We start from the raw sequence: 26,152 nt of genomic DNA, 5'->3' as shown, positions 1-26,152 counted from the left end.
ACCATTTTTTAGGTTTGGCTATCAAACTAAAAACTGCTTTTTTCAAAATAGAGGTTTTGCATCTCTATATTTTGAAGACTATAGTGTATTTTATTTTTCTGGCAAGAAAGTAATGTTAGGGCATGTTTGTTGCTGCATGAGTTGGCGTTTTTATGGGTACCATTTTGGGCCACAAAATATATTTTTGATCGCTTTCTATTCCGCTTTTTGTGAGGCAGAATCAAGAAGAAATAGCAGTTCAGAATTGTTTTTCTTTGGTTTTTTTTTACACTGAGTTAAAAGTGAACAGACAGCTTTATTGTTCAGGTTAGTATGATTACAGACATACCATACAGTGGGGAAAAAAGTATTTTGTCAGCCACCAATTGTGCAAGTTCTCCCACTTAAAAACATGAGAGAGGTCCGTAATTGGCATCATAGGTAAACCAAAACTATGAGAGACAAAATGAGAAAACAAATCCAGAAAATCACTGATTTGGCAAGATTTACATACAATCAATATGACATACAAGACCACTGATAATCTCCTTTGATCTGGGGCTCCATGCAAGATCTTACTCCATAGGGTCAAAATGATCACAAGAACGGTGAGCAAAAATCCCAGAACCACCTGGGGTGACATAGTGAATGACCTGCATAGAGCTGGGACCACTGTAAGAAAGGCTAGCATCAGTAAAACACTACGCCGCCAGGGACTCAAATCCTGCAGTGCCAGATGTGTTCCACTGCTTAAGCCAGTAGATGTCCGGGCCCGTCTGAAGTTTGCTAGAGAGCACTGGATTATACAGAAGAGTATTGGGAGAATGTCATATGGTCTGATGAAACCAAAGTAGAACTGTTTGGTAGAAACACAACACCTCGTGTTTGGAGGAGACAGAATGCTGAGTTGCATCCAAAGAACACCATACCTACTGTGAAGCATGGCGGTGGCAACATCATGCTTTGAGGCTGTTGCTCTGCAAAGGGACCAGGATGACTGATCTGTGTACATGAAAGAATTAATGGAGCCATATATAGCGAGATTTTGAGTGCAAACCTCCTTCCATCAGCAAGGGCATTGAAGATGAAACGTAGCTAGGGCTTTCAGCATGATAATGATCCCAAGCACACCACCAGGGCAATGAAGGAGTGGCTTCGTAAGAAACATATGAAGGTCCTGGAGAGGCCTAGCCAGTCTCCAGACCTCAACCCTATTGAAAACCTTTTGAGGGAGTTGAAAGTCCGTGTTGCCCATCGGCATGCCCAAAACATCACTGCTCTAAAGGAGATCTGCATGGAGGAATGGGCCAACGTACCACCAACAGTGTGTGCCAACTTTATGAAGACTTACAGAAAACGTTTGACCTCTGCCATTGCGAACAAAGGATACATAACAACATATTGAGATGAACTTTTGTTATTGACCAAATACTTATTTTCCACCATAATTTGCAAAACAAATCTTGCCAAAATCAGACAAGGTGATATTTCTGGATTTGTTTTCTCATTTTGTCTCTCATAGTTGTGGTCACCTATGATGTCAATTACAGGTCTCTCATCTTTTTAAGTGGTAGAACTTGCACAATTGGTGGTTGACTAAATACTTTTTTCCCCCACTGTATATATTTTTTTATATTTTGCCACTTTTTGCATTGCTTTATTCTAAGAGCTATAGCTTTTGTTGATTTTTTTGGTAACAGTGTTGTATGGCAGCTTGTTTTTTGTGGGACAAGATGACATTTTCAGCTGTACCATTTTTATTTACATATGACTTTTGATAGCATTGTATTCCACTTTATTCACCTGTATGATGAAAATACATAGTTTTTTTCAACTTTTTCTAATGGGTGTTCACTGAACAGGTTAACTAATGTGACAGTTTTATTGATCGGATTGTTTCGAATGCAATGATATGAAATTTGTCCTTTTTTTACAGAAATGTACATTTTTATTGGTATACTTTTCTCATTTTTTGTTCTTTATTTTCTGATTTTTAAAAAATAGTTTTACAATTTTTTTTTTTAATTTGGCCCTAAATGCGACACTAACTTTCATTTCCTTGATTGCTGATATATTGTATTGCAATGCACCAGCATTGCAATACATTATATGTGTCAGTGCAGCACTCGCATTTTTCATTGCTGCACTGACACAAGCCTCTGATATCATGCTCCTGGTATTATTTTAGAGGCTTTTTGTAGGTCAGTGATCTGGAGATCAACCTGATAACCTTGGGTCATTATGGAAATGATAGAGCCCTCATGATGACGTTGCAGGGTCATCGATTGAAGGGGAGAGGCAGCGCACTCCAACCCCCTAAATACTGCAATCGATATCAATCGCGGCATTTAGAGGGTTAAACAGCTAGGAATGGCACAGGGACCATCCCTGGCTGTGAGAGCCGGGGCTTGCTGTCTTGAGTGCCGAGCTCACGGCGGTGATCACATGTGCACAGTTTCTCTGCATTCGCTATCGCCAGGACGTACCGGTACATCACATGTTGGCAAGTTCCCTATAAATAGGACATACCGATACGTCTAGGATCGTGAAGGGCTTAAGGGATTAAAACATTTACCCAAACATTTGTTATTTGTGAAAAAATGTTATATATTGCATTTTTTTTTACTTCATACCTAGAAGAAACACCTTACATTTAGGTAAAATCAGCAAAAGCACTTATGTCAGCAGAATTTTTTTTCACACATAGACCAGTGTAATTACAGTTTAAACGAAGATCGATATTTGTGGAAATGTAGACAAAAGAAATGTACAGTGGAAAACATCCTGTAAGAATAAAATATGTAACACATGAACAACTGTGTCTTAAATATAAGGAACTAAAATAATAATAATAATAATAATAATAATAATACACATTTGCTTTCTTGGTAAAACTTAGCCTAAAGGATAAAAATAAAGTGTGAAATATTTTATGTTAGTGTTTAATTTGCAGGTTTATGTATCAAGTTGTTAATTAAAAAATGGCATTGCTCATTTCTTCAAAGCTAAGAACTAAAAATAATATTAGGCAGTTTAGTTCTCTTTAACTTCTGCACATGGAGCCACACTGGTTTAGTTTTAAGCTGTGTTTACACTAAAAGATAATTGTGAACAAGTATTCTTAAAGGGAATCTGTCAGCAGGTTTTTTTATACCTCATCTGAGAACAGCATGATGTATGCAAAGACATCCTGAATTCAACGATGTATCACTTATATTGCTGGGTGCAGACATTCTAAGGCTATGTTCACATATCTTGTAATCATTTCTGTTTTTGCATTTGTTTGGAAAATGCAAAAACGAATCTGTTAACAGAACCATTGACTATAATGATGACACATCTGTTAACGGATTGGTCAAAACTTGTCATCTGTTAGGTTCAATCCATCAGCCATCAGTTGTTGGATTGAAAGTCCTGGGAGCACAACTTTTCTTATGTGGATCCAAATAACAGTAAAGGATCTGTTGAAGCATAATGGGAGTCTATGAGCAACAGATACGTTAGTAAAGCATCAGTTCACCTATCAATTAAAGATCCATTGCGCGTAGACTCCCATTATGTTTTAACAAATCTGTTGCCCAATAACCAAGGGCCTCCCCAGACTGAGAATACCAGACCCCAGCTGTCCTCTTTATCTTGGTAGACTTGGGAGACTTATTGAAAAATACTATTGGAGGCTTTCATCCGGTTTGGGACCATTTCGGGTTCATTATAAATTGGGATAAATCTGAAATCTTGCAGGTTGATGATACATCCTTGTAGTTAAAGGAAAAGGAGGTTCTCCTAAGGTACAATACAACAATACAATATGTAGGGAAAATGGCGGCGGTCGCAGCGCAAAATTTAAATGAAGGATAGGAAAGCAGAGAGGAGGAATAGATAAAAAAGTTCCTACCCACAAAGTCCTGCCCCAATGCTAAATCATTGACCCCCGGGCATAGAACGGGTTCAATAGCCAGTACTTGAATAGTGGTGAATGATTGTTATTTATTAATGTGGTATACACCCCAGTCAGCCATAACTCAAGAGTGCATGCTCATATTTCACACTCACAGCACAGCAAGTAGCCCTGTGTGGTTTTAAATGCCAGGGCTGAATTTCTGTCTCAGTCAATCGGAGTTATTGTTTTGTTGCTGTGGTTTCTTTTTTTTTTTTTTTTTTTTTTTACTAAAACTGCAGCTTAATTTCCTTTCACTGTCAAGGAGAACATTTATATTAACTGTAATAACAATTTCTCTAAGCATTATGTGATTGCCTTAAACCACTTAAAATATTTTGTTTTTACAAAAATTAAAATCTTGTCCTTGCCTTAGTTAACATGTTAGTGCTCGCAGATTGATACTTAGAAAGTTTTCAATAACAGTATTATACAAGTAGTTTCTTCTGTGTTGATGAAAGTATTTTTTCATAGACATATCGTAATTAGAGCCTGTACAAAACTATTTAAGTGGATTAGCTATATACAACATTTGGGTTCTTTATTTGGAGGGAGGGTATGAAACAGTTGGCTGGATGTATGCCCAACATGAATGCAACTGTATATCTATGCCTCTCTGGGGATTGAAGGCTGTTTTCCACTCATCTCTCGTCCTAATATGGATAAGATTGTAGGCCCCCTAAGATCCAGTTTGGTAAACCAGTTAGCCCCGATTAACTGATTAAAAAGATTAGGGATGAAGGGGAGAAGGTACTGGTCCCAAACAGTGATCTGATTTAGTCCATGGAGAGGTTCTCTGCACTGTAATCTTTCATGGCCTGCCTCTTAGGACCTGAAATGTTATGTAGCCTGCTTTTAGGCTACTTTACCTGTGGAATTAGATTGATTGAACAATCATAAGGGAGGTGAGGTGACAACTCCTGATATCGTTGCTCAGAAAATCATCCTAGAAATTAGACAAATACTCCGGCAAGGACCTCGTAGAGCACGTGGATATACAGGTGCTCATGCAGTTATTTTGACAGTAATTATTCTATTTTAGTACCTCCCGTGCCGGCCAGTCCACCAGAAGATTGTGTAGAGCCAGCCAAGGGAGAACTAGAACCACAGTGAGGGCATACCCTCTAGCACATAACAATCAATGGATTTATTATGCATGGTCCCTACCTGGAGACAAAAATTGTGAATAACCCGAGGGAAATACCCCTGATTCAGGGGTAATAAAACTAAAATAAACTGCAAGATAGAGAAGCACAAATAGAATCTTATCCGGGTGAGAAAAAGAGGGTGAAACACTGGAAAAGCTCACCTTGACTGGTTGTGAGAGTCACAACCACCTGATGCAAACTGTTAGGTGTTGGTGGAATGGGTTAACACTGAGCTGCCATGAAGGCAAAAACAGTCCAAAAGTACCTCAATCGTGATTTTATTGAACGATAAAATCACCATGGAGGTACGTTTGGACTGTTTTTTCCTTCATCGCAGAGTGATGATAACTCCTTCCACCACTGCCTTACAGTCTGATTGAGGGGAGCAGAATCTATAGCGACTATGGGAATAGGCTGTACGATGGCTGCTGGTCATGTAGTCGATGGGAGGTATGTGTTGCAGAGGTGGTTATCGTCTGTAATGTAAGCCTGGGAGCAAGCTCTAGTACATGTAGTATTGGGAGAATATTAGGGCATATTAGGGCTGGGTTTTAGGAGCAGCCGGAGAGACAGGCAGGTCTGGCTGCTCACATACCTCCACCCTGGGTGTAGCTCTGAATATAAAAGGAGACCAGTAGTATCATATGGGGTTGTGTGTGTGACGGTTGCTAGACCTTTAGTAAGAAGCTCTGTGTAAGAAGAGGACCTCTGATTTTGAGCGGGCAACCCTGCAGTAACACAGACTTGTTCCTTTCTTGTTTTTGTACCTTATGCCAGAAAAGGCTTGCATTATGTTTTCCTCTGAAATGGTTTATGAGACCTGTGAATAAACCAGCCGGACTGATTAAATGGAAACTGTTCCTGTCATTGCCTCAACCCGCAGCTGAGTGAGTAGTCTTGTTACATTTGGTGCTAGAGTGCGGACAGTGTTGCCAGGGAACACATATGATGGCTGCAGGAGTAATAATACATTTCCTGGGTGAAGGTGGCTATAAGTGACCAGGTTCATTCACACAAGATGTAGGAAGCGATTAAGCACCTGGTGCAGGCCCAGCAGGAGATGAACAGACTGTTGATACAAGAGTTGCAGCAACAGCAGGAGAACCAGTAGCATCAGCAGGAGTATGCATCAGCAGGAGCAATGTTAGCAGCGGCAGATACATTTTCTTACAGAGGCGATACGTGGCACGGTGACAAATCCAACTCAGAGATCAGGCAATGACTCGTAAGTCCGGAAGAAGGTAATAAGAGCCATGCAGAAAATGACCCCTGCGAATGACATAGAGGCCTTTCTAACCGTGTTCGAGAGGGTCACAGAGCGTGAGAGACTCCTGCAAGAACTGTTGGTTGAGGTGCTGGCGCCATACTTAACAAGGGAGCCGCAGAAGGCCTACTATGACTTAGCCCGACAGGATGCTAAAGAATATGTGAAATTAAAAACTGAAATTTTGACATGCCTGGGAGTGACAATGACTGTCATGGCGCATCGGGTCCACCACTAGGCGTATCATCATGACGAACCACCCCACTCCCAGATGTTTGACTTGTTATACCTGGTCCAAAAATGGTTGCAGCTGGAATCTTCTACCCCAGCGCAGATGGTACAGCGAGTTATAGTGGACTGTTTCGTGCACTTCCTTCCGAGATGAGTACAGACATGGGTTCCCCAAGAGGATCCCTGGAATGCCTACGACCTGGTCGGATTGGTTGAGCGATATCAGATGGTAGAGGGGTCATTGGGAAGGCAATAGAAATTATCCTCTACATACTGGGGTTTCCAACAGTGGGCAGATACCCAAAAGGGGGTGGGATATCCAAGGTCCAAAGGGGCAGCTGAGGTAGTACCGAAGGTCTCAACTGGAGACATAATTTGCATTAGATTTCACAGTCCAGGTCATTTAGCTGCCCATTATCCCCTGACCACTGAACAGATGGACTGTAGCTTGGGTCAGCGGTGTTCATACTACGCATATCCAGCCTGCTGTGTGGACTGTCCATCCAGCGAGGGGCCACAAGCGTGTCCCGTAAATGTAAACGGGGTGCCAATGACTGGACAATTAAACTCGGGGAGTTTGCTGACCCTGGTGTGGGCTACATTCGTGCCCATGGGGATGCTAAAGACTATCCTGTGGCCAGAGTAGTCATTGAGACGACCCAGGGTTCTGAATCCCATGAGGTGAGTGTGGTCCAGGACTTGTTGCATTCAATCATAATAGGCCAGGACTTTTCTTTGTTTTGGGACTTGTGGGGGAAGGAGGACGGGATTGGTTGCTCGGGTAAAAGCCGGATCGCTCCTAAGTTAGCCCCACCACAGTTGGTGTCTCACTGTTTCCCTTGTGGGAGATGAGGAGGAGGCAGCACCCCCTGAGCCAAACATTCCTGAGTTGGGGATGACCAGGTTAAAGTTAGGGTCTGCCCAGCTAAGGGACCTAACTCTATGGGAAGCAAGTGTGCGTGTAGCCATGAGCTGTGACCTCCTAACACTTGAAATAGAGGAGACCACTTGTCTTTGTGGTACCCCCGTAAGACAAAGGCAGCAGAAGGCATGCAAATAGGTGAAAAAATGGGTTAGGAAGCCACTTACATGCATTTTTGTAAACAGGAATGAAGATAAATCCCCTAATAAAGTGAATACTTTCATAACTTTCCTTGCGAGACAAAATTATTTAAAAATATAAAATTTTACTCTATAAAGATTGATTGACAGATAGGACAACTGTAAAGTGTAATTGTATAAAAATAAAATCCTAATTAATTAACAAATGACACTCATTTTGTCCATACAGGTAATCAATAAAGAAATGACAGCTGCCTCATTACAATTACAGAAATCTATTCAAGAATGTTATTAGGGAAGGTGCCTTCCTGAGTAGTAGGAATCTTCAACTGTCCCTTAATATATAGAAAAATGTGCAAAGTGCTTGAGATACCAGAGGTGCTGAGGTAAGAAGGAGGAGGCTGACACTGCTGTCTACCATGTCTATCTAATGTAATACTGGAAATACCAAGTTGACTTAGGTAAGAAGAGGCTGCCCACACTGCTAATCACTCTGCCTTTCTGATCTAATTGTCCATAAGAAAAATGGCCAAAAATTCAGTTGAGAATAAAAATATCAATTTATTTAAAATTCTACTAATAATTAAAAAAAGCAGAGTAACAAGACATAGGTGTTGACGTGTTTTGACCACGCAATTTTAGTCATTACCTTGCTACAACTAAAACCGGGTGGTTGTAAGGCATCTATAGATACAGTGCCTACAAGTAGTATTCAACCCCCTGCAGATTTAGCAGGTTTACACATTCGGAATTAACTTGGCATTGTGACATTTGGACTGTAGATCAGCCTGGAAGTGTGAAATGCACTGCAGCAAAAAAGAATGTTATTTCTTTTTTATTTTTTTTTTTAATTGAGAAAAGTTTATTCAGAGGGTCATTTATTATTCAACCCCTCAAACCACCAGAATTCTGTTTGGTTCCCCTAAAGTATTAAGAAGTATTTCAGGCACAAAGAACAATGAGCTTCACATGTTTGGATTAATTATCTCTTTTTCCAGCCTTATCTGACTAATTAAGACCCTCCCCAAAATTGTGAACAGCACTCATACATGGTCAACATGGGAAAGACAAAGGAGCATTCCAAGGCCATCAGAGACAAGATCGTGGAAGGTCACAAGGCTGGCAAGGGGTACAAAACCCTTTCCAATGAGTTGGGCCTACCTGTCTCCACTGTTGGGAGCATCATCCGGAAATGGAAGGCTTATGGAACTACTGTTAGCCTTCCATGGCCTGGACAGCCTTTGAAAGTTTCCTCCCATGCCGAGGCCAGGCTTGTCCGAAGAGTCAAGGCTAACCCAAGGACAACAAGGAAGGAGCTCCGGGAAGATCTCATGGCAGTGGGGACATTGGTTTCAGTCAACACCATAAGTAACGTACTCCACCGCAATGGTCTCCGTTCCAGGGGGGCCCGTAAGGTACCTTTACTTTCAAAGCGTCATGTCAAGGCTCGTCTACAGTTTGCTCATGATCACTTGGAGGACTCTGAGACAGACTGGTTCAAGGTTCTCTGGTCTGATGAGACCAAGATCGAGATCTTTGGTGCCAACCACACACGTGACGTTTGGAGACTGGATGGCACTGCATACAACCCCAAGAATACCATCCCTACAGTCAAGCATGGTGGTGGCAGCATCATGTTGTGGGGCTGTTTCTCAGCCAAGGGGCCTGGTCATCTGGTCCGCATCCATGGGAAGATGGATAGCACGGCCTACCTGAAAATTTTGGCCAAGAACCTCCGCTCCTCCATCAAGGATCTTAAGATGGGTCGTCATTTCATCTTCCAACAAGACAACGACCCAAAGCACACAGCCAAGAAAACCAAGGCCTGGTTCAAGAGGGAAAAAATCAAGGTGTTGCAGTGGCCTAGTCAGTCTCCTGACCTTAACCCAATTGAAAACTTGTGGAAGGAGCTCAAGATTAAAGTCCACATGAGACAACCAAAGAACCTAGATAACTTGGAGAAGATCTGCATGGAGGAGTGGGCCAAGATAACTCCAGAGACCTGTGCCGGCCTGATCAGGTCTTATAAAAGACGATTATTAGCTGTAATTGCAAACAAGGGTTATTCCACAAAATATTAAACCTAGGGGTTGAATAATAATTGACTAACACTTTTATGTTGAAAATTTATTAAAAATTAACTGAGCAACATAACTTGTTGGTTTGTAAGATTTATGCATCTGTTAATAAATCCTGCTCTTGTTTGAAGTTTGCAGGCTCTAACTTATTTGCATCTTATCAAACCTGCTAAATCTGTAGGGGGGTGAATACTACTTGTAGGCACTGTATGTCTTGCCAACCAGCCTTTTTGAACTTTTAATGGAATTTCTAATAAATTGATATCTTTATTTTTAACTGGATCTTCTGTCCAAATTTCTTATGGCTAACACTTGCCTGAATAAGCCAAGGGGCTGGCCAGTATCTCAGTGAATGCAGTTGGAGAGCTGAATTAGTGAGCTAAACACCTTTTTTATTTTTAACTTTTTCATCTAATACTGGAGATATTAGAGCTGCTGAGGCATTTAGCGGCTACTTACACTGCTGCTGTCCACCATGCCTTTCTCATGTAATAATGGATATTTCTGGAGTGCTAAGGTAAAAAGACGTTGCTAATAATGCTGTCCACCCGGTCTATCTGATCTAATACTGGAGATACTAGGGGAATTGAAGAAAGAAGAGGCTGATCACACTGCTGTCTATCCTGTCTATCTGATTTTATACTGGAGATACAAATGGTTCTAAGGTAAGAAGAGGCTGCTCATACTACTGTCTTCCCTGTGTATGCAATTTAATATTGGAGATACCAAGGGGGCTGAAGTAAGAAGAGGCTGTTCCTATTGCTGTAATGCCAGTCTTTCTGATCTAATACTAGAGATACCAAGGATGCTCAGGTAAAAAGAGGCTGCTCACACTGCTGTCTGCCCTGGCTATCTGATATAAAACTGAAGATACCAGGGGTGCTGAGGTACGAAGAGGCTGATCTAATACTGGAAATACCAAGGGTGATGAGGTAAGAAGAGGCTGTTCACACCACTCTCTGCCCTATGTATCTAATCTAATATTGGAGCTACCAAAGGCACTGAGGCAAGCGGCTGCTCAAACTTCTGTCCCCCCTGTCTTTCTGATCTAATACTAGAGATACCAAAAATGCTGAGGTAAACGATGCTGATCACACTGCTGTCTTCTTTATACATAATACTGAAAATACCATGGGTGCTGAGGTGTGCAAAGCCTGCTCACATTGCTGTTTACCCTTTCTCTCTGATCTGGGCAGCACGGTGGCTCAGTGGTTAGCACTGCAGTCTTGCAGCACTGGGGTCCTGGGTTTAAATCCCACCAAGGACAACATCTGCAAGGAGTTTGTATGTTCTCCCCGTGTTTGCGTGGGTTTCCTCTGGGTTCTCCGGTTTCCTCCCACACTTGAAAGACATACAGATAGGGACTCTAGATTGTGAGCCCCAATGGGGACAGTGTTGCCAATGTATGTAAAGCGCTGTGGAATTAATAGCGCTATATAAATGAATAAAATTATTATTATAATTATTATTAATACTAGAGATAACAAGGATGCTGAAGAAAGAAGAGGCTGCTCACACTGCTGTTTGCTCTGTCTATCTTATCTTATCTAATACTGAATATACCAGGTGTGCTGAGGTAAGAGGCAGCTCCCACTGCTGGGGATACAAAGGGTGCTAAAGCAATAAGAGGATGCTTATACTGCTGTCCACCATGTATTTTTGAATGCTGGATGACTGCAGTGACCTGGAGATACAGTTGAAACCAGAAGTTTACATACACTATATAAAAAGACACATATGCATGTTTTTCTCACTGTCTGACATGAAATCAGAATAAACCTTTCCCATTTTAGGTCAATTATGATTATCAAAATTATTTATATTTGCCTAAAACAGGAACGGTTTATTCTGATTTCATGTCAGAAACTGAGAAAAACATGCATATGTGTCTTCTTAAATAGTGTATGTAAACTTCTGCTTTTAACTGTATATGTCAGCCATTTGAACATGCTTTCATCAATGAATAAGGGCAAGAGATCAGCGTATCAGTGCAAGTTCAGTTCGATGGGTTCAGCTGGACTTTAGATAAAGTTTGATTTGGGACCCGGACGTAACTGAACCCCATAGGAAGTCACTAACTGGGCAGTTCTGCTTTTTGTCCAAATTCAGCCAGCCACGATCAGATTACTTCCAGTGGTGGGTCGGCAGGGTTTTTCCATTTTTTTGTGAATAGGGCACACTACATCCGATGATTCTGTTCTTAACTCCAGTGCAGCTTGCACTAGGCTGGGCACCGAGTGTACCCAAGCACAGCAATGTTTGCGTGAGTGGTTTGCATCCGTAAGGCACCCAAACGCTGATTTTTTTTGGAAAGTCAGTGACTGGTAGGAACATCGAGTTCACTCATCTCTAAGTACGACCCTTTTGGGTCCGAAATGAGTAAGGTTACAGCTTTATTTCCATTTTAATCACTTTTTTAAAAAATTTAATTTTTGGATTTGGATCTGGTGCTAGACTTAACCACCTTCACACTGCATTTATCCTGGGAGTGCCTCCCTGAAGTTCTATGTGCACCGGTATGGACTTCAATTCATGGCAGTATCACGGTAAGCTGAATACCTCCTATTTTTATTAACACAGAAGAAATAATTCTCACCTTAGCAAGTTAGCACAACACTTAAAACATACCGTCATTTTAATTTTTATTTCATAAATCAATAGTCAGTATGAAAATAAGCAACTTTGTAATATCTCATCAGACAAATTTGCTTCTTTCTCAACAGATTTGATCAGTCATTATCAAAATTCTCAATTCTGAGGTAAAATCTGTTTTCAGTGAAGACTTTCCCATTACTGAGATAGGAGATGGCAGTTGGTGCTGAGGAGATTCTATGTAGATAGAAGAGAGAGGAAGGAGGAGCTAGAGTCAGAGGGAGGATCTAGAGGCAGAGGGAGGAGCTAGAGTCAGACGGAATCGCTAGAGGCGGAGGAAGGAGCTAGAGTCAGAGTGAAGAGCTAGAAGCTGAGGGAGGAATTAGAGGCAGAGTGAAGAGCTAGAAGCCGAGGGAGGAACTAGAGGCAGAGTGAAGAGCTAGAAGCCAAGGGAGGAATTAGAGGCAGAGTGAAGATCTAGAGTCAGAAGGAGGAGCTAGAGGCAGAGGGAGGAGCTAGAGTCAGACAGAAGCGCTAGAGGTGGAGGGAGGAGCTAGACTCAGAGGGAGGAGCTAGACTCAGAGGAATGAGATAGAGTCAGATGGAAGCGCTAGAGGTGGAGGGAGGAGCTAGAGGCAGAGGGAAGCGCTAGAAGCCAAGGGAGAAATTAGAGGCAGAGTGAAGCGCTAGAGGCAGAGCTCCGCCCCCTCCTCCCTCTTCTATCTGCATAGAATCTCAATAGCACCAACTGTAATCTCTTATCTCAGTAATAGGAAAGTCATCACTGCATACAGATTTTACCTCAAAACTGAGAATCTGACGGATCAATTGTGGCGGAGAAAGAAACAAATTTCTCTAATAAGATATATTACAAAGTTGTTTATTTTCAAGTGTACTATTGATTCATGAAATAAAATTTAAAACAACGGTTATGCTTTAACACAACAAAAGCTATTACATTTGCATTGATAGATGTCGAGTTACAGTTTTCTGCGCCAAGATATCTTTATACATTGTGATATCTTTGCCATTTAAAGAATCTGTACCATCTAGTCATAAATAATATGAATAATTTCACATAGTGTTATTAAAAAAATAGTAATAAAAACAGAAATAATGATGGTACGTTACCTTTCATTTCCTGCTTTTCCATCTCCTTTAGTGTTTGAACAAAGGCTGCTTGACTTTCAGTAAGCTCCCAACTTCTATACAACACAGTCGCTTGTACAATATATTTATGTGTCTGCACAGAAGAAACTAGATGGAACTGATAAAACAAAGACCATTGTTACATTAAAAGACTCTGAGGCCAATTTACTAATACAAAAGAAAAAATGTAAATGGAGAATGTTTCGGGGCCGCCAAGCACCAGAATCAGAAATCTACTTTAGCTCCGAACTGACATAGCTTTCTGATAAAAAGAAAGGCACTTTATTGAGGAAAGTCTAGTGAATTTCTTTAGCTACAAATGGCGATTCCCTCTTCCTCTAAACTCACCCAATTTAGTTTTTTCAAAAGTGGCATTTTTTTTGAGCTCTAATTGTGAGTACTATATGTCAGTGTTCGGGTATAAACTCTTTGCTGACGTACCTTCTTTATGTTTCTAGTCTCTTGGAGCTCTTAAAGCCATCTTGACATAGCAATTTGATAATTTATTGTATATAACTGGCTAATGCGTAATAAGGACTACATTTTTATTTAAAAATCTGAATATAAAGGATTTATCTGAATTTTTGTAGACGTTTTTGTAGCTTTGACAAGAAGAATAGAGCTGCATATATGCAATCAAAAGTCGCAGAAACCTAAGAACATAATAGGTGAAAGGGAACCTGTCATGTCCACAAATGCTATTAATCTGTGGATATGGTATAAATCTGCAGTTTAATAGCGTTCTATAGCTGCCCGGCCGCCGCATTGAAAGTATGGCTACTGGGAGGAAATCCGCTTTATTCCTCCCAGCAGCCACCAGCTTTCAGTTATGGAGGCATGATAAATTGCAGGGACGGCTATCAGTCATAGCGCTAGAGCGTGCTTACAGCCGGCACTCACGATGACTCGTGACTGAAGTGAGTATGGGGCGATATGTTGATGACATAAGATGCATCATCCACAGTAAGCAGGGTAGAAGGAAGACAATTGAGGAGGCACCAAGAAAGACCAATGACGTCAATCAAACCGGACCACACTTTAGGGGATTTAGAAAATGTATTGCATAGTACAGTATGTGCAGAGGTTGTTGAGGACTTATATAAAAGGAGCTAAACTGCTGTAAAAGAGACTTTAGTTTATATTTGGAAAACCTGTTTTTTAAGAAAACTTGTTGCAAGTTCCATTTGTAAGGTATGTAATACTGTACTGCATGTAATACAGGCATGACCGAAAGTCTTGGCCACCTGGAAATTGTTCCAGAAAAGGAAATATGTTTCCCAGAAAATTATTGCAATTACACATTTTGCTATACACATGTTTATTTCCTTGGTGTATATTGGAATAACACAAAAAAAAAAGAAAAAAAGGCAAATTTGACATAATTTCACACAAGTAGTAGGAGTAATTCCATTTTTGGAAAACAGTATAATAATATAGTTTACCAAAAAAGCTCTGTTTTAGTCTCATCTGTCCACAAGACACTTTCGTAAAAGGATTTTGGCTTACTAATTTATAGTTTGTCAAACTAGCTATTTTATGCCTCAGTGTCAGCATTGAGGTACTCTCCTCCTGGGTCTCCTGCCATAATGTTTCATTTCATGCAAATGTCGACAGATAGTTTGTGCTAACACTGATGCACCCTGAGCCTGCAGGACAGATTGAATTTCTTTGGAACTTGATTGTGGCTGCTTAACCACAATCCAGACTATACTACATTGCAACCTTTCATCAATTTTCCTCCTATCTATATCCAGGGAGATTAGATATGTAGCGCCGGCAACACTAGTGCACCAGCGCTCCTCAACATCCTATCACCATTTCCCTGCTCCCTCCTCTTTCCTGCATGGCCATCCTTGTGCTGTGCAGTCCTCTGTTTACCTGCATGGCCGCCCACGTTTCGCATAGTCCTCTGTACTCCCACACGGCCGTTCTCATGTTGCTCGCCACCCCCCTTTCTCCAATGGTCACCCATGTGTCGCGTGGTCCTCTGCGCCCCTTCATTGCCACCCACGTGTTGTACAGTCCCCAGACCTTCCGCCCCATGGATGCCCACATGTGGGTCAGTTTTTAGCTCCTTCCTAGGCCCCAAGCCCTGTGTATTTTTGGCAGTTTCCTGGCCTACAGCCTAGGGTGCGCAAGCGCATACTTCCTATACCTTTAAAAGGAAGCATGTGCACCTTGCTAAGGTGTCCCCAGCCTATCACTAGGAGGCATCAGGTACTTAAGGCTTCCTCTCCCGATGGGAGGGGCCAGAGCAATGCATTAAGATTTTGATCCTAACCTTTGTGTTGTTCCTGCCTGTCTGCTCTGGTCCAGTTCTTCTCTGCTGTTTGTCCTATCTGTTACCCCGGACCTGTCCTATCTGTTCCCTGGTATCAGCCTGTATCTTGCACCTGTGTCCGTAACAGCCTGTATCCTGCATTTGTGTCCATACCTGCCTGTATTGTGCACCTGGGTCCATATCCGCCTGCAGCTGTCATCCTGTCTGCCTCAGCCGCCATGGCTGCACCTGTGTCTAATGTCCTATACCTGATGTTCCATGTCTGATGAGTCATGTCTGTTGACATGGACCCTGACAACCAAAGTTCCATGCTAGATAACCTGGATCCTGATGACCGGAATTTCTCCAGATGTCCTGTCCTGGCTGCACATGTTTCCATCATCCTGTGCCTGATATTCCTTGCCTGGTGACCTGAACCTGATGACCCATGCCGAAAGTCCTGCACCTGCCTGTAGCCGTTCAACCTGTTCCTTTCCAGACTGTGTTCCTCTTCTGCCCTGTTTGTCCTGGCTGTGCCCATCCTGCCTGTTCTGTTTTTTACCTGACCCCGGCACTGCTGTTATCCTGCTCCTCTGTTCTACCTTGTGGCGGGCACTTAGTCAAGTCCCTCCCAATAAAGGGTAAGCCTGGGTCCCCCCTGTGGTTCAGTGGGTCCAATTGGGCTTGCTACCCTCACCAGTGAGTGTTACAAGCTACAGTGTTATGGGTGGTAAACGTTTTTTTTATGTTGTGCACCATGGACAAAGGAATTTCAAGATCTCTGAAGATGGACTCGTAACCTTGAGATTGTTGATATTTTTCAACAATATTGGTTCTAAAGTGCTCAGACAGTTCTCTTCTCCTCTTTCTGTTCTCTATGCTTAGTGTGTCACACACAGACACCCAATGCAAAGATTGAGTCAACTTTTCCCCTTTTTATCTGGTTTCAGGTATGATTTAATTTTGCCCACACCTGATACTTGCCACAGGTGAGTTTAAACGAGTATCACATGCTTCAAATGTGGCGCCCCTGACCTAGTCAGGCGCCACTGAGTACTGCACCCATGCTGGGTCAGTACAAAACAGGTAATCCCAGAGGCTGACTAGGGTGTGGACACACAGACACGAAGTAACCTGGTCACACACTCAGCTTAGAGGGGACCCCTGGGCGGATCCAGGGAGGGGGCGTGGCCCTCGCATCCCAGCTAGTGGTGGGTGTGGGACTGGAGACAGGGAGTTGTGGAGTGGCAAGTGGCAGCTGAAGGAGTAGGAGTGGAGGAGCCGCGTCTGGAGGGTAGAGCGGAGGAGCAGGACCCTGCCAGACCCTGCACCAGTGGTGGCTGCTGGCGGGGGAGAAAGGCTACCCAGTGCTGCCGCCTGAAAACCACCTAGGCCAGTAGCAAGAGCTGGCTGAGTAAGCGGACTGCCAGTAGACCCAGCCCGCATGGGGAAACAGGTCCCCAGATCAGGGGCCCATTCAGTTGGCCTGCCAAACCTGCTGGTGAGGGCATTGTATGTTCTTCACCACCAAACAGAGTCCGCAGCTACAGCAGCAATGAGGGGGCCCATAAGGAGGATCGAGCCAGGAGCCATCTTACCTTGGTCCAAACTGCCCGCAAACAGGCCAGAAAGGGGAGAACGGCAGATGCGACTTCCCTGCGTGATTCCAGTAATACTACAAGTAGGAGTCACCTCAAAACAAGAAGGGCAAGTAAGGCGAGTCAGTAGTCACCCCTACATCAGCCGAAGGGATACCTGGTTCCGCCTGGTTCATCATAGCATCGCCCAGGTTGACTCACAGCTACCAGATACCATTGCTGCCTGTTTGTGAGTTCTTCTGTGACCTGTGGTACTACACTCTTACACTGGGCCCTGGGGCTAGCCTCTCTCTCGGGAGGCTACAACAACTGACTGCATTTACCATCAGCCCCAGGCGTCCCCTAAACTGCAGTGGCGGTCACCCCCCTGACCGCAATTACCGAGAGTGGCGTCACGATTCCCATAGAAGTTAACCTGACCTACCTTTTGTCAGAAGATCCCCAGCACCCTAAAGACCCTGAGGCGACCTGAAGGTAATGCAGGGCCCCACAGAAACAAAGTTGTTTACACACAATTTTTAAAAAAGTCCCAACAATTTTGTCCGGACCATTTTTGGAGTTTTGTGTGAAATTATGTCAATTTTGCCTTATTTTCTCAGTTTTTTTTGTGTTGTTCCAATACATACAAAGGAAATAAATGTGTATAATAAGACGTGTAATTGAAATAATTTTCTGAAAGAAATATTTCATTTTCTGGAACAGTTTCAAGGGTGCCAACACTTTCAGCCATGACTGTATATCGCAATCACTTTTATTCAGAAATATAATATTGCCATTATACTATGTATTTGACATCCTCCCTCAACTGTCATCCCTTTTAGAGGTTTTCAGTCTCCCTAGCAATTGGGAACTAAATGAAAATGTATTTTCACGTCATTACACGTTTACATTTTGTATTATTCAGTGAAAGATCAGAGGATGTCATTAAACCATTATGACCATTTTCTTAAAGATTTCCTATAATGCAATTAATACCCCATTATGGTTATTAGAGACATATAGATCCCTTTCTATCAAGTGCCATCTCTTTCAAATTTCATATAATGTCAATTCTATGTTAGGCTCAAATTAATTTTCCTGAATCATTAGTGCATGAGAAAATGTTTCGTCAACACTTGCACTAAGAGATCGATAATAAGCATGAATTACTGTATAAACGCGTATAAATGTAATAAATCACCTTATTTTGTCTCTGCTAACAAAACACAAAGGAGTGAATGATTGAAATGTTTGAAGAATCAGACAAATGAGGAATCAAACAGATCATCAGGGTCTCAAAACTCCAATTAGAATGTGAACTTGAAACACCCGTATCTTTGGGTTGCAAATACTTTTATGCTCAAAATATGCTAATCTGTTGGCTTCTATGTTCTAATCATCTAGTGTTTAAATATTTTTTACTTTACGTAAATGGATGAAAAACAGTATATGATCAGAAGATAGGCAAATGGCAGAATGTTGATCAAAACAAACTGGCTTCACAAAAAGTGGACTGTAGAAATGTTAATGTTTTTGCCTCACTACTTCCCATTAGACAGTTTCATATTCTTCATTGTATGCCTCTATATATGCCTCCATTTTCATTCAGATTCAGTGGCCTTGGCTCTTCTGTGTATGTAAATCCTTTATAAAATACACAATTTATGCCGTTTTAACCCTGTAGGACCACACATCATTTTTCAGCTCTGCCTTTACGTTTTGCACAATCTTTAGTTTTACAATTTTTGTATCAGTGTAAATATGTGAGGTCTTCTTCGTGGGACAAGCTGTACAATTTTATGATTTAACTCCTTCATGTAGCGTAAAGAGGTTGTACACTACTTTAACATCGATGGCCTATCCTTAGTATAGGTCATCAATGTCTGATCAGCCAGGGTCCAACACTCAGTACCCCCGCCGATTAGCTGTTCTTGGTGCTGATGGCAGTAGCAGGTGGCCAGAAACGCTCAGTTCCAGAGCTGCCCCGTCTTCTGATAGCGGCCACAGCTGTGTACTGTACATCCGCCTCCTCTTAATTTGAATGGGAGATGGTTGTGTAGTACCCGGCTGCGGCTGCTATCAGAAGACGGAACAGCTACGGAAATGAGCATTTCTGGTCACCTGCTGCAGGTAGCACAGAGAACAGCTTATCGAGGGGGTTATGGATGGGTGTCAGACCCTGGACGATCCGACATTGATGACCTATCCTGAGGATAGGCTATCAATGTTAAATAAGTGGACAATCCCTGTAAATTACATATACACCAGCATCATGGTGAGGGTGTATAGAACAGAATGTGACTATGGGGTGTAAATGGGTCCCCATAGCAGTTGTTGGACTACTGAAGGTGCCCATCGATGCCATGTTTGTACTGCTATGAAGCCCAGCCTATAGTTAAGCTTTGTAGGAAACTAGTAGTTTCTTTATATACTGCACTATGTCATAAGAAAAATAAAATTGAAATAAAAGAATTACCATTTTTCATTTGCAAAAAAACAAAACCCAGCAATCATAGCATTGTACATACCCCAACATGGTATCAATAAAAATGTCAACTCAATATGCAAAAAAATAAGCCTTCACATAGATCATTGATGGGAAAACATTATACAGTAGGTCTCATAAAATGGTGAGACAAAACAAAGTGGAGGTTTTTTTTTTTTACTCTTTAAAATATAAAAAAAGTATACAAGTTCGGTAATTATTCTGACCTATATAATCATTTTCTTTAGTCACTTTTACTGCAGAATTAACAAAGGCAAAACGGTGAGGTTTTCTCACTATTTCATACCACTTGGATTTTTTTTCCTGCTTTTCAGTACATTATGGCAAAAGTGAATGATGTCTTTCAAAACTACAATTTGTCCCAAAAAACAAAATAATTCCTCAGATGGCTAGATTGACATATAATATTTATTATAGCTCTTGGAAGTTGAGGAGGAACTAAAAGTTTAAAGGGAACCCGTTACCAGGTTTTTCCCTTATGACCTGCGGCCACCACCAGTAAGCTCTTATAATAATAATACTACATATACTGTAACAACCCAGGCTGCACTGTATAATATAAAAAAGAGCTTTATAATACTCACCTAGGGGGCGGTCCAGTCCGATTGTTGTCACTGCTCTCTGTCCAGTGCCTCCTCCATCTTGTGTGAATGCCGTCCTCCTGCCCAGCCCCGTGTGCATGATACGTCCTGTATCATTCACAGAGTGGCCTCTATTGTGCTCCTGCGCATGCAAACCTTTATCTGCCCTAGGGCTAATCATAGTATTGTAGTGCACATGTGCAGGGGGTCTTTGACCTTTCCTTATGCCTGCACACTGCATTACTTTGATCTGCCCTCAGTAGGGCAGCTCAAAGTGTGCATGCGTAGGAGCGCAGTGGAGGCCTTTCTGTGAATGACGCAGGATGCATCATGCACATGGGGCTGGGCAGGAGAACAGCGATCACAAGAAGAAAGGAGGTGCGACACCAGAAGAGAGAAAAGAACGAGGCCATCGACCGGACTGCCCCCTAGGTGAGTATTATAAAGGTGTTTTTTACATTATACAAAGTGGCCTGGGTTCTTATCTACATTATTCTAGAATGCTGGTATACAAGGGCTCACTGCTGGTGGCCGCAGGTTATAAGGGAAAAACCTGGTGACAGGTTCCTTTTATTAATAAAAAATGAGCTGGTCCCAAAGAGGTTAAAAGGGTTAGTCGGCCTATCCTTGCTTTAGGCAATTGACAATAAATTATTGGGGGTCTGACTCTGTTTCCCCTACCAATCAGCTGTTTGTCCCTTATGCGAGTGCAATGTCTACATACAGTAACTCTCAGAACGGTTTGTACTTGCCAACGTCATTATTGCAGCGTAAATAAATCCAAAGATTTCCCAGAGAAGAGAATGAGTTAAAATACTAACTTAAGCAATAATTAAAAAAAGCATTGAATCACTATTCTCCCGACCTCTGTTCCCGGGGTCCACCCCGATCAAGCAGCAATGACATCACACCCATCATTCACGTGAATGCTGCATCTAGGTTCTGGCCAGAACATTGACGCTTGCAAGTTCTGCATGTGAACACTAGGGCCAACAATTGGTTGCAGTATTCACGTAAATAATAAAACACGTAAAGTCATCTCTGTAGGACTGACTGACACCACAAGAACAATGGCGTATGAATAGGTGAGTAATTCATATATTTTATTTTAACAAATTCCCTACTCTCAGACATTTTTTTTATATATCCCAGACAACCCCTTTACCCTGTATAATAAGGAGTTACCATTACCGGCTGTGGGGAAGATACGTTTTCTTCCGTGGTTTCATTCTCTGCAGAATGTTGAACTTCAGTGATGCTCCCAGGTCTTGAGGACGTCTTATTTTTCTGGCTTCCACCTGAACTAATTCTTCCCTTTTTAGTTCCACTTGTTATCATCTGACTTTTGCTTGCTATGAAATAATCATATGCATGAATATATTTTACATCATCATATAAGTTGAACAAACATTATAATTAAAAGTAATGATTTTCTTCTTTTTTTTTACATTTTTTAAAGGTATCATAAGACAAAGTCTTCTCACTTACTATACTCCCCCATGCAAAATTACAAAAGCTGGAACAGCATAGATTAGTTATTACTGTATTAAAAGTAAAACTAGAAATATTGCAATGTTCTGACTGGTCACGTGGGCTTTTTTTAAACTGTAAGTTCCTGTTGTTTCAGGAAATAACACATGTACATTAGCCACAATGGTCAGCTCCTGTCCCTGTCATTTGTATTGAAGTGTCTAATGTCTAATGAGCATGTTCAAAGGTCATTGTGAAGGGCGGGAGCATGGTCAAGTGTGACCTCTATTGTTATTGATGGATTCTGAGTTATCAGCTGTGTATAGAAGCGTTACTTATTGTAATCCTGCCTTTGCTGATAAGGTGACTTTCTGAAAAAAATTCAGTCTACAGTAGATGTATGGTCACAATTTAGTTTTGTCAACGTTGACATTATGATGTGAGCAATAGACCATTATCTTTTTTGTATATTTGTTGTCATAGCAACAATCACAATACATTTTCATGCACAGCATTATGATTTTGGTGTTGCCATGGAAGAAAAAGATGATGTGACTATTCGGTAGATAGGTAATGAATGCTCATATTAGGAAAACTTCAACATGTCAGTGTTGGCCTAGACTGTAATCTGTAGTCAGTATCTTCATGGGTTTCGCAAGATTAAGAAAACATTCTGAACTCCCTGTTAGTACAATATTTCAGATGCCATATGGCATATTTCTAGCTTCTAATGCAGGATGTAAATGCTTGCACATAGGATGGGTGACTAAAGTAAAGACATGAAGGGTGTACGGATTATTAGGTTAAGGGGAAAGGCTTTGTTGCAGCCTCCAGGGCAGTCTTTCCCAACCCCAGTCTTCAAGAGCTACCAACAGATCATGTTTTCAGGATTTCCTTAGTATTGCTCAAGTGATAATTCCATCACTGATAATTCCATCACTTGTGCAATACTAAGAAAATCCTGAAAACATTATCATTGGTAGCTCTTGAGGACTGGAGTTGGGAAAGACTGCTCTGGAGGCTGCATACTAGTATTCAACTGGGAAAAAAGGCCTAGTTAGGCTCCTTTCATACGTCCGTGTTTGATCAGGTACAATCCACACACATCGGTATGCTCATACGTGTGTCATACGTGTGTCACATGTGACATCTGTGTTTGCATACGTGTGACATCAGTGTGACACATACCGGAGAAAACACGTCTTGGAAATTAAAAGCTTTTCTATATTCACCTGTATCCAGCGCAGTTTTCTTCGGCTCTGCTTCTTCCTGCTTCTGACTCCCACTCATTATATTAATTGATTATTCACTGCACTGAGGACCTGGAAAGCCAGAGCATTGCAGTGATAGCATCACCGGTGGCAGGTGAGTATCCAGCAAGCAGTGTGTGTGCAGTGACGTCCAGGAGGTCATTGGAGTTCCCAATGAACTTTGATGACATCCTGATAACACCCCCGCGACATCCGTGCTACAGCGGGTGTCACAACGGTGACTTCACGGGTTCATCAGAGTTCACTGGAAACTACAATGACCTCCTGGATGTTACTGCACACACACTGCTTGCTGGATACTCACCTGCCACCGGCGATGCTGTCCTCGCTGGGGCTGTCCCCGATGCTCCAGTTTCCAGATCCTCAGTGCAGTGAATAATCAATGAATATAATGAGCGGCAGTCAGAAGGAGACAGCACTGCTGGATACAGGTGAATATCGAAAATCAATTTATTACAAAGACCCGAGTTTTCTCCGGTACGTGTCACATTGATGTCACACGGATCACATTAGTGTGCGATCCGTGTGACACCCGTGATGCCGGAGAAAAAACGGACATGTTTCCGTGTGTGCGTGCGGGGCCATGAGGGGTCACACGGTCCGTGTGAAAACACAGCTGTGTGAGTAACAGCATAGAATAAAATGGGTACGTGTGGCATCCGTGTTAAAAATGGATATCTCACGTACCTGAAACATGGACGTCTGAAAAGGGGTCTAAGTGTGATTGATGTGAAGTGCAAGTGGTCAGTGTGTAGTATGTGTGCTGTGCGCTTTCTGTGGTGCAGCATGTGCCTTGTGTATGCGTGTTAAGTATATCGGTGCCATGTGCCCAAAATGGAGAGACGTGTGGCATGTGTTCAGTGAGAGTTCCTTCTTTCTCGTCATTAATGGGAATAGGGCCCATACACCCTTCTTGCTCAGGGACTTTGTGCTGTCAGTGTCCACCCCTAATTAATTATAATAAATATTTTACATTATATAGAGCATTTTTGTTAAATTGCAGTGCAACAAAATGATGCATAGAGATACAGTGCAAAAATACTTACAGTAAGAGCTTAAAGGCCTTTCAGTCGGCAAGAAGCAGAACGCAGGTATAAGTGCTTGGCCTTTGCCAGTAGTGCTTACAACTTCTTTATCATTATCAAGGATCTGTAAGTTGATGAATACATCTGACTTCGAGGTTTGCACCTGAATGGTTGCAATGTGCTCTGCTGCTGCTTTTATGGTGTACCTTTGTCACAAGAGCAGAAAAAATAAATCACTATGACAAAATGCAGGACAAACACAAAGAGCCTCCTTACAAGAGATTTATGTTACCATGAAGAAATGGATGGATGCATAAGTCACTTTTAGCTTTCTGGCTGTAGATAATATACAGCTTAGTACAGAATATACAACTGGTAAAGCAATTCTGTCACCAGATTTTTGCCACATAATCTTTGAGCTGCATAATATGGAGACAGAGCTGACAGTCCAGCAATGTATCACTTACTGGGCTGCTTGCAGTAGTTTTGACAATATAATTGATTTATGTTCTTAGATGGATCCTTACCCCGTGTGCCATCACGTGTCTAGAACTTCGCTTGCCCTGAACTCACCCTGACTAGTGTGAAGACCAGCAAGACACTAGTCTTTCTACTGCCATAAAACAACATGAGGAAGGTAAGACAAATGGGTGAGGAAAGACACAACAAACAGCTCTCCTTGACTTCTCCAGTAGGAAAGCTCATATCTGCAACTGAAACAAACACCTCAGCTTTTCCAGAGATAGGCTCCTTCAAGGTGGTCCGTATAGAAGATCTATAACCGGCATTGAGTGAAACCAGGGGTGGGTAAATAAAGCGGAATGGAGTAATGATAAGATGCAGCAGCTGTGATTAAGACTGTGAGTAATCTCAGCCAGAAGGAAAGGGTACTTAACTCCTTTTGCATCGAATGGAAGCACATCCACTCCAATACAAAATAACAGTCAAGTGGACCCCACAGAGGACCTGAAATCAAACAAGTGTTGAGACGTCCTGATCCTAGATACTCCAGAGGTAATATGCGAACGAGACAAACTATTTGCACCTATCCTTTGCTTTTAGATGAGTATTGTATAGAATAACTGTAGGAAAATACAAATGAATTACATTTGTATGGGGATTTACCTGAAGATAATTTCTTTCTTGTTGGGTATGTAATAATCTCTGATTTCTTTAATAGAGAAGGCATTATTAACAGTATCACGTGCAAGCAATGGTAAAGGACTACATGCCCCAATGAGTCTTAGTCTCCACTTTCCAGATGCCACAAAAAATTCTCCAGCATATGCTTCAGCCATAAATGTATATCCTTTCTGAAAGTTCAAATAGATAAAATGTAATTACATATCACTTATTCAGATAACATATTTATTATTGTATCTTGTATTAAATACTAATACTGTATAGCAATTTTAGACCAAGAGTATAAAGTATGAAGATTTCTCTCTCAACACAAGAGAATGTGTCTCTAACAATACTGTGGCTTCCCATTTCAGTGACTTCTTCTGTGGTCACTAATGGAAAGATTTATCAAAAACCTCTGATAAATGAGAGCTAAAATTGGACTGGTCGGAACAGCAACTTCTACAGCTTTCCCTAGAAATAGTTGTAGGTAATCTATCAATATGAGCATTGCAGTAGTCACAAGATGTTAGAAAACTGAGCAGTCAATGGACCAAGTACACAAATGTACAGTACAGCCTTCATGGCAGAACAGGGAATTACAAACTGAAATCTTAGAAAATGTTCCCCTGGTGTAAAATGTAACTTTTATTAAATATGCAAAATACCAAAAGAGTGTCTATTTTATTCAGTTCACAGCACAAATACATAAACAGCTCAGATATGTTCTAGGAATTCATCCAACAGATAAAATGGCTAAAGCACGATCTTATATCTCTGGCAGACTGGTAAATATTGCGAAGACATTTCAGTCATTGTCGACTTTTTTCAAGTAGCATCTGAGACATGAACAACAGTGAGACATGCTCCTTCTGTAGAAGTGTCACCATTTTTGGGGAG

General features: G+C 41.7%; 1 protein-coding gene across 1 annotated transcript in view; it reads right to left on the bottom strand.

The window, feature by feature from the left end:
- The window catches only part of ADGB (androglobin), a 499,062-nt gene that overhangs the window by 137,668 nt on the left and 335,242 nt on the right, over positions 1-26,152 (bottom strand). Inside the window, exons 26-29 of the mRNA XM_075339549.1 lie at positions 25,256-25,443; positions 24,152-24,336; positions 21,556-21,716; positions 13,423-13,558 (exon numbers count right to left, since the gene is read on the bottom strand). Coding sequence (XP_075195664.1) covers positions 13,423-13,558; positions 21,556-21,716; positions 24,152-24,336; positions 25,256-25,443 — 670 coding nt within the window. The remainder of the gene's footprint in view (positions 1-13,422; positions 13,559-21,555; positions 21,717-24,151; positions 24,337-25,255; positions 25,444-26,152) is intronic.

Source organism: Anomaloglossus baeobatrachus, chromosome 3 (assembly GCF_048569485.1).
Source record: "Anomaloglossus baeobatrachus isolate aAnoBae1 chromosome 3, aAnoBae1.hap1, whole genome shotgun sequence".
Lineage (NCBI taxonomy): Eukaryota > Metazoa > Chordata > Amphibia > Anura > Aromobatidae > Anomaloglossus > Anomaloglossus baeobatrachus.
Note: the sequence above shows the minus strand (reverse complement) of the source record. Positions and strands in the feature narration are given on the sequence as shown.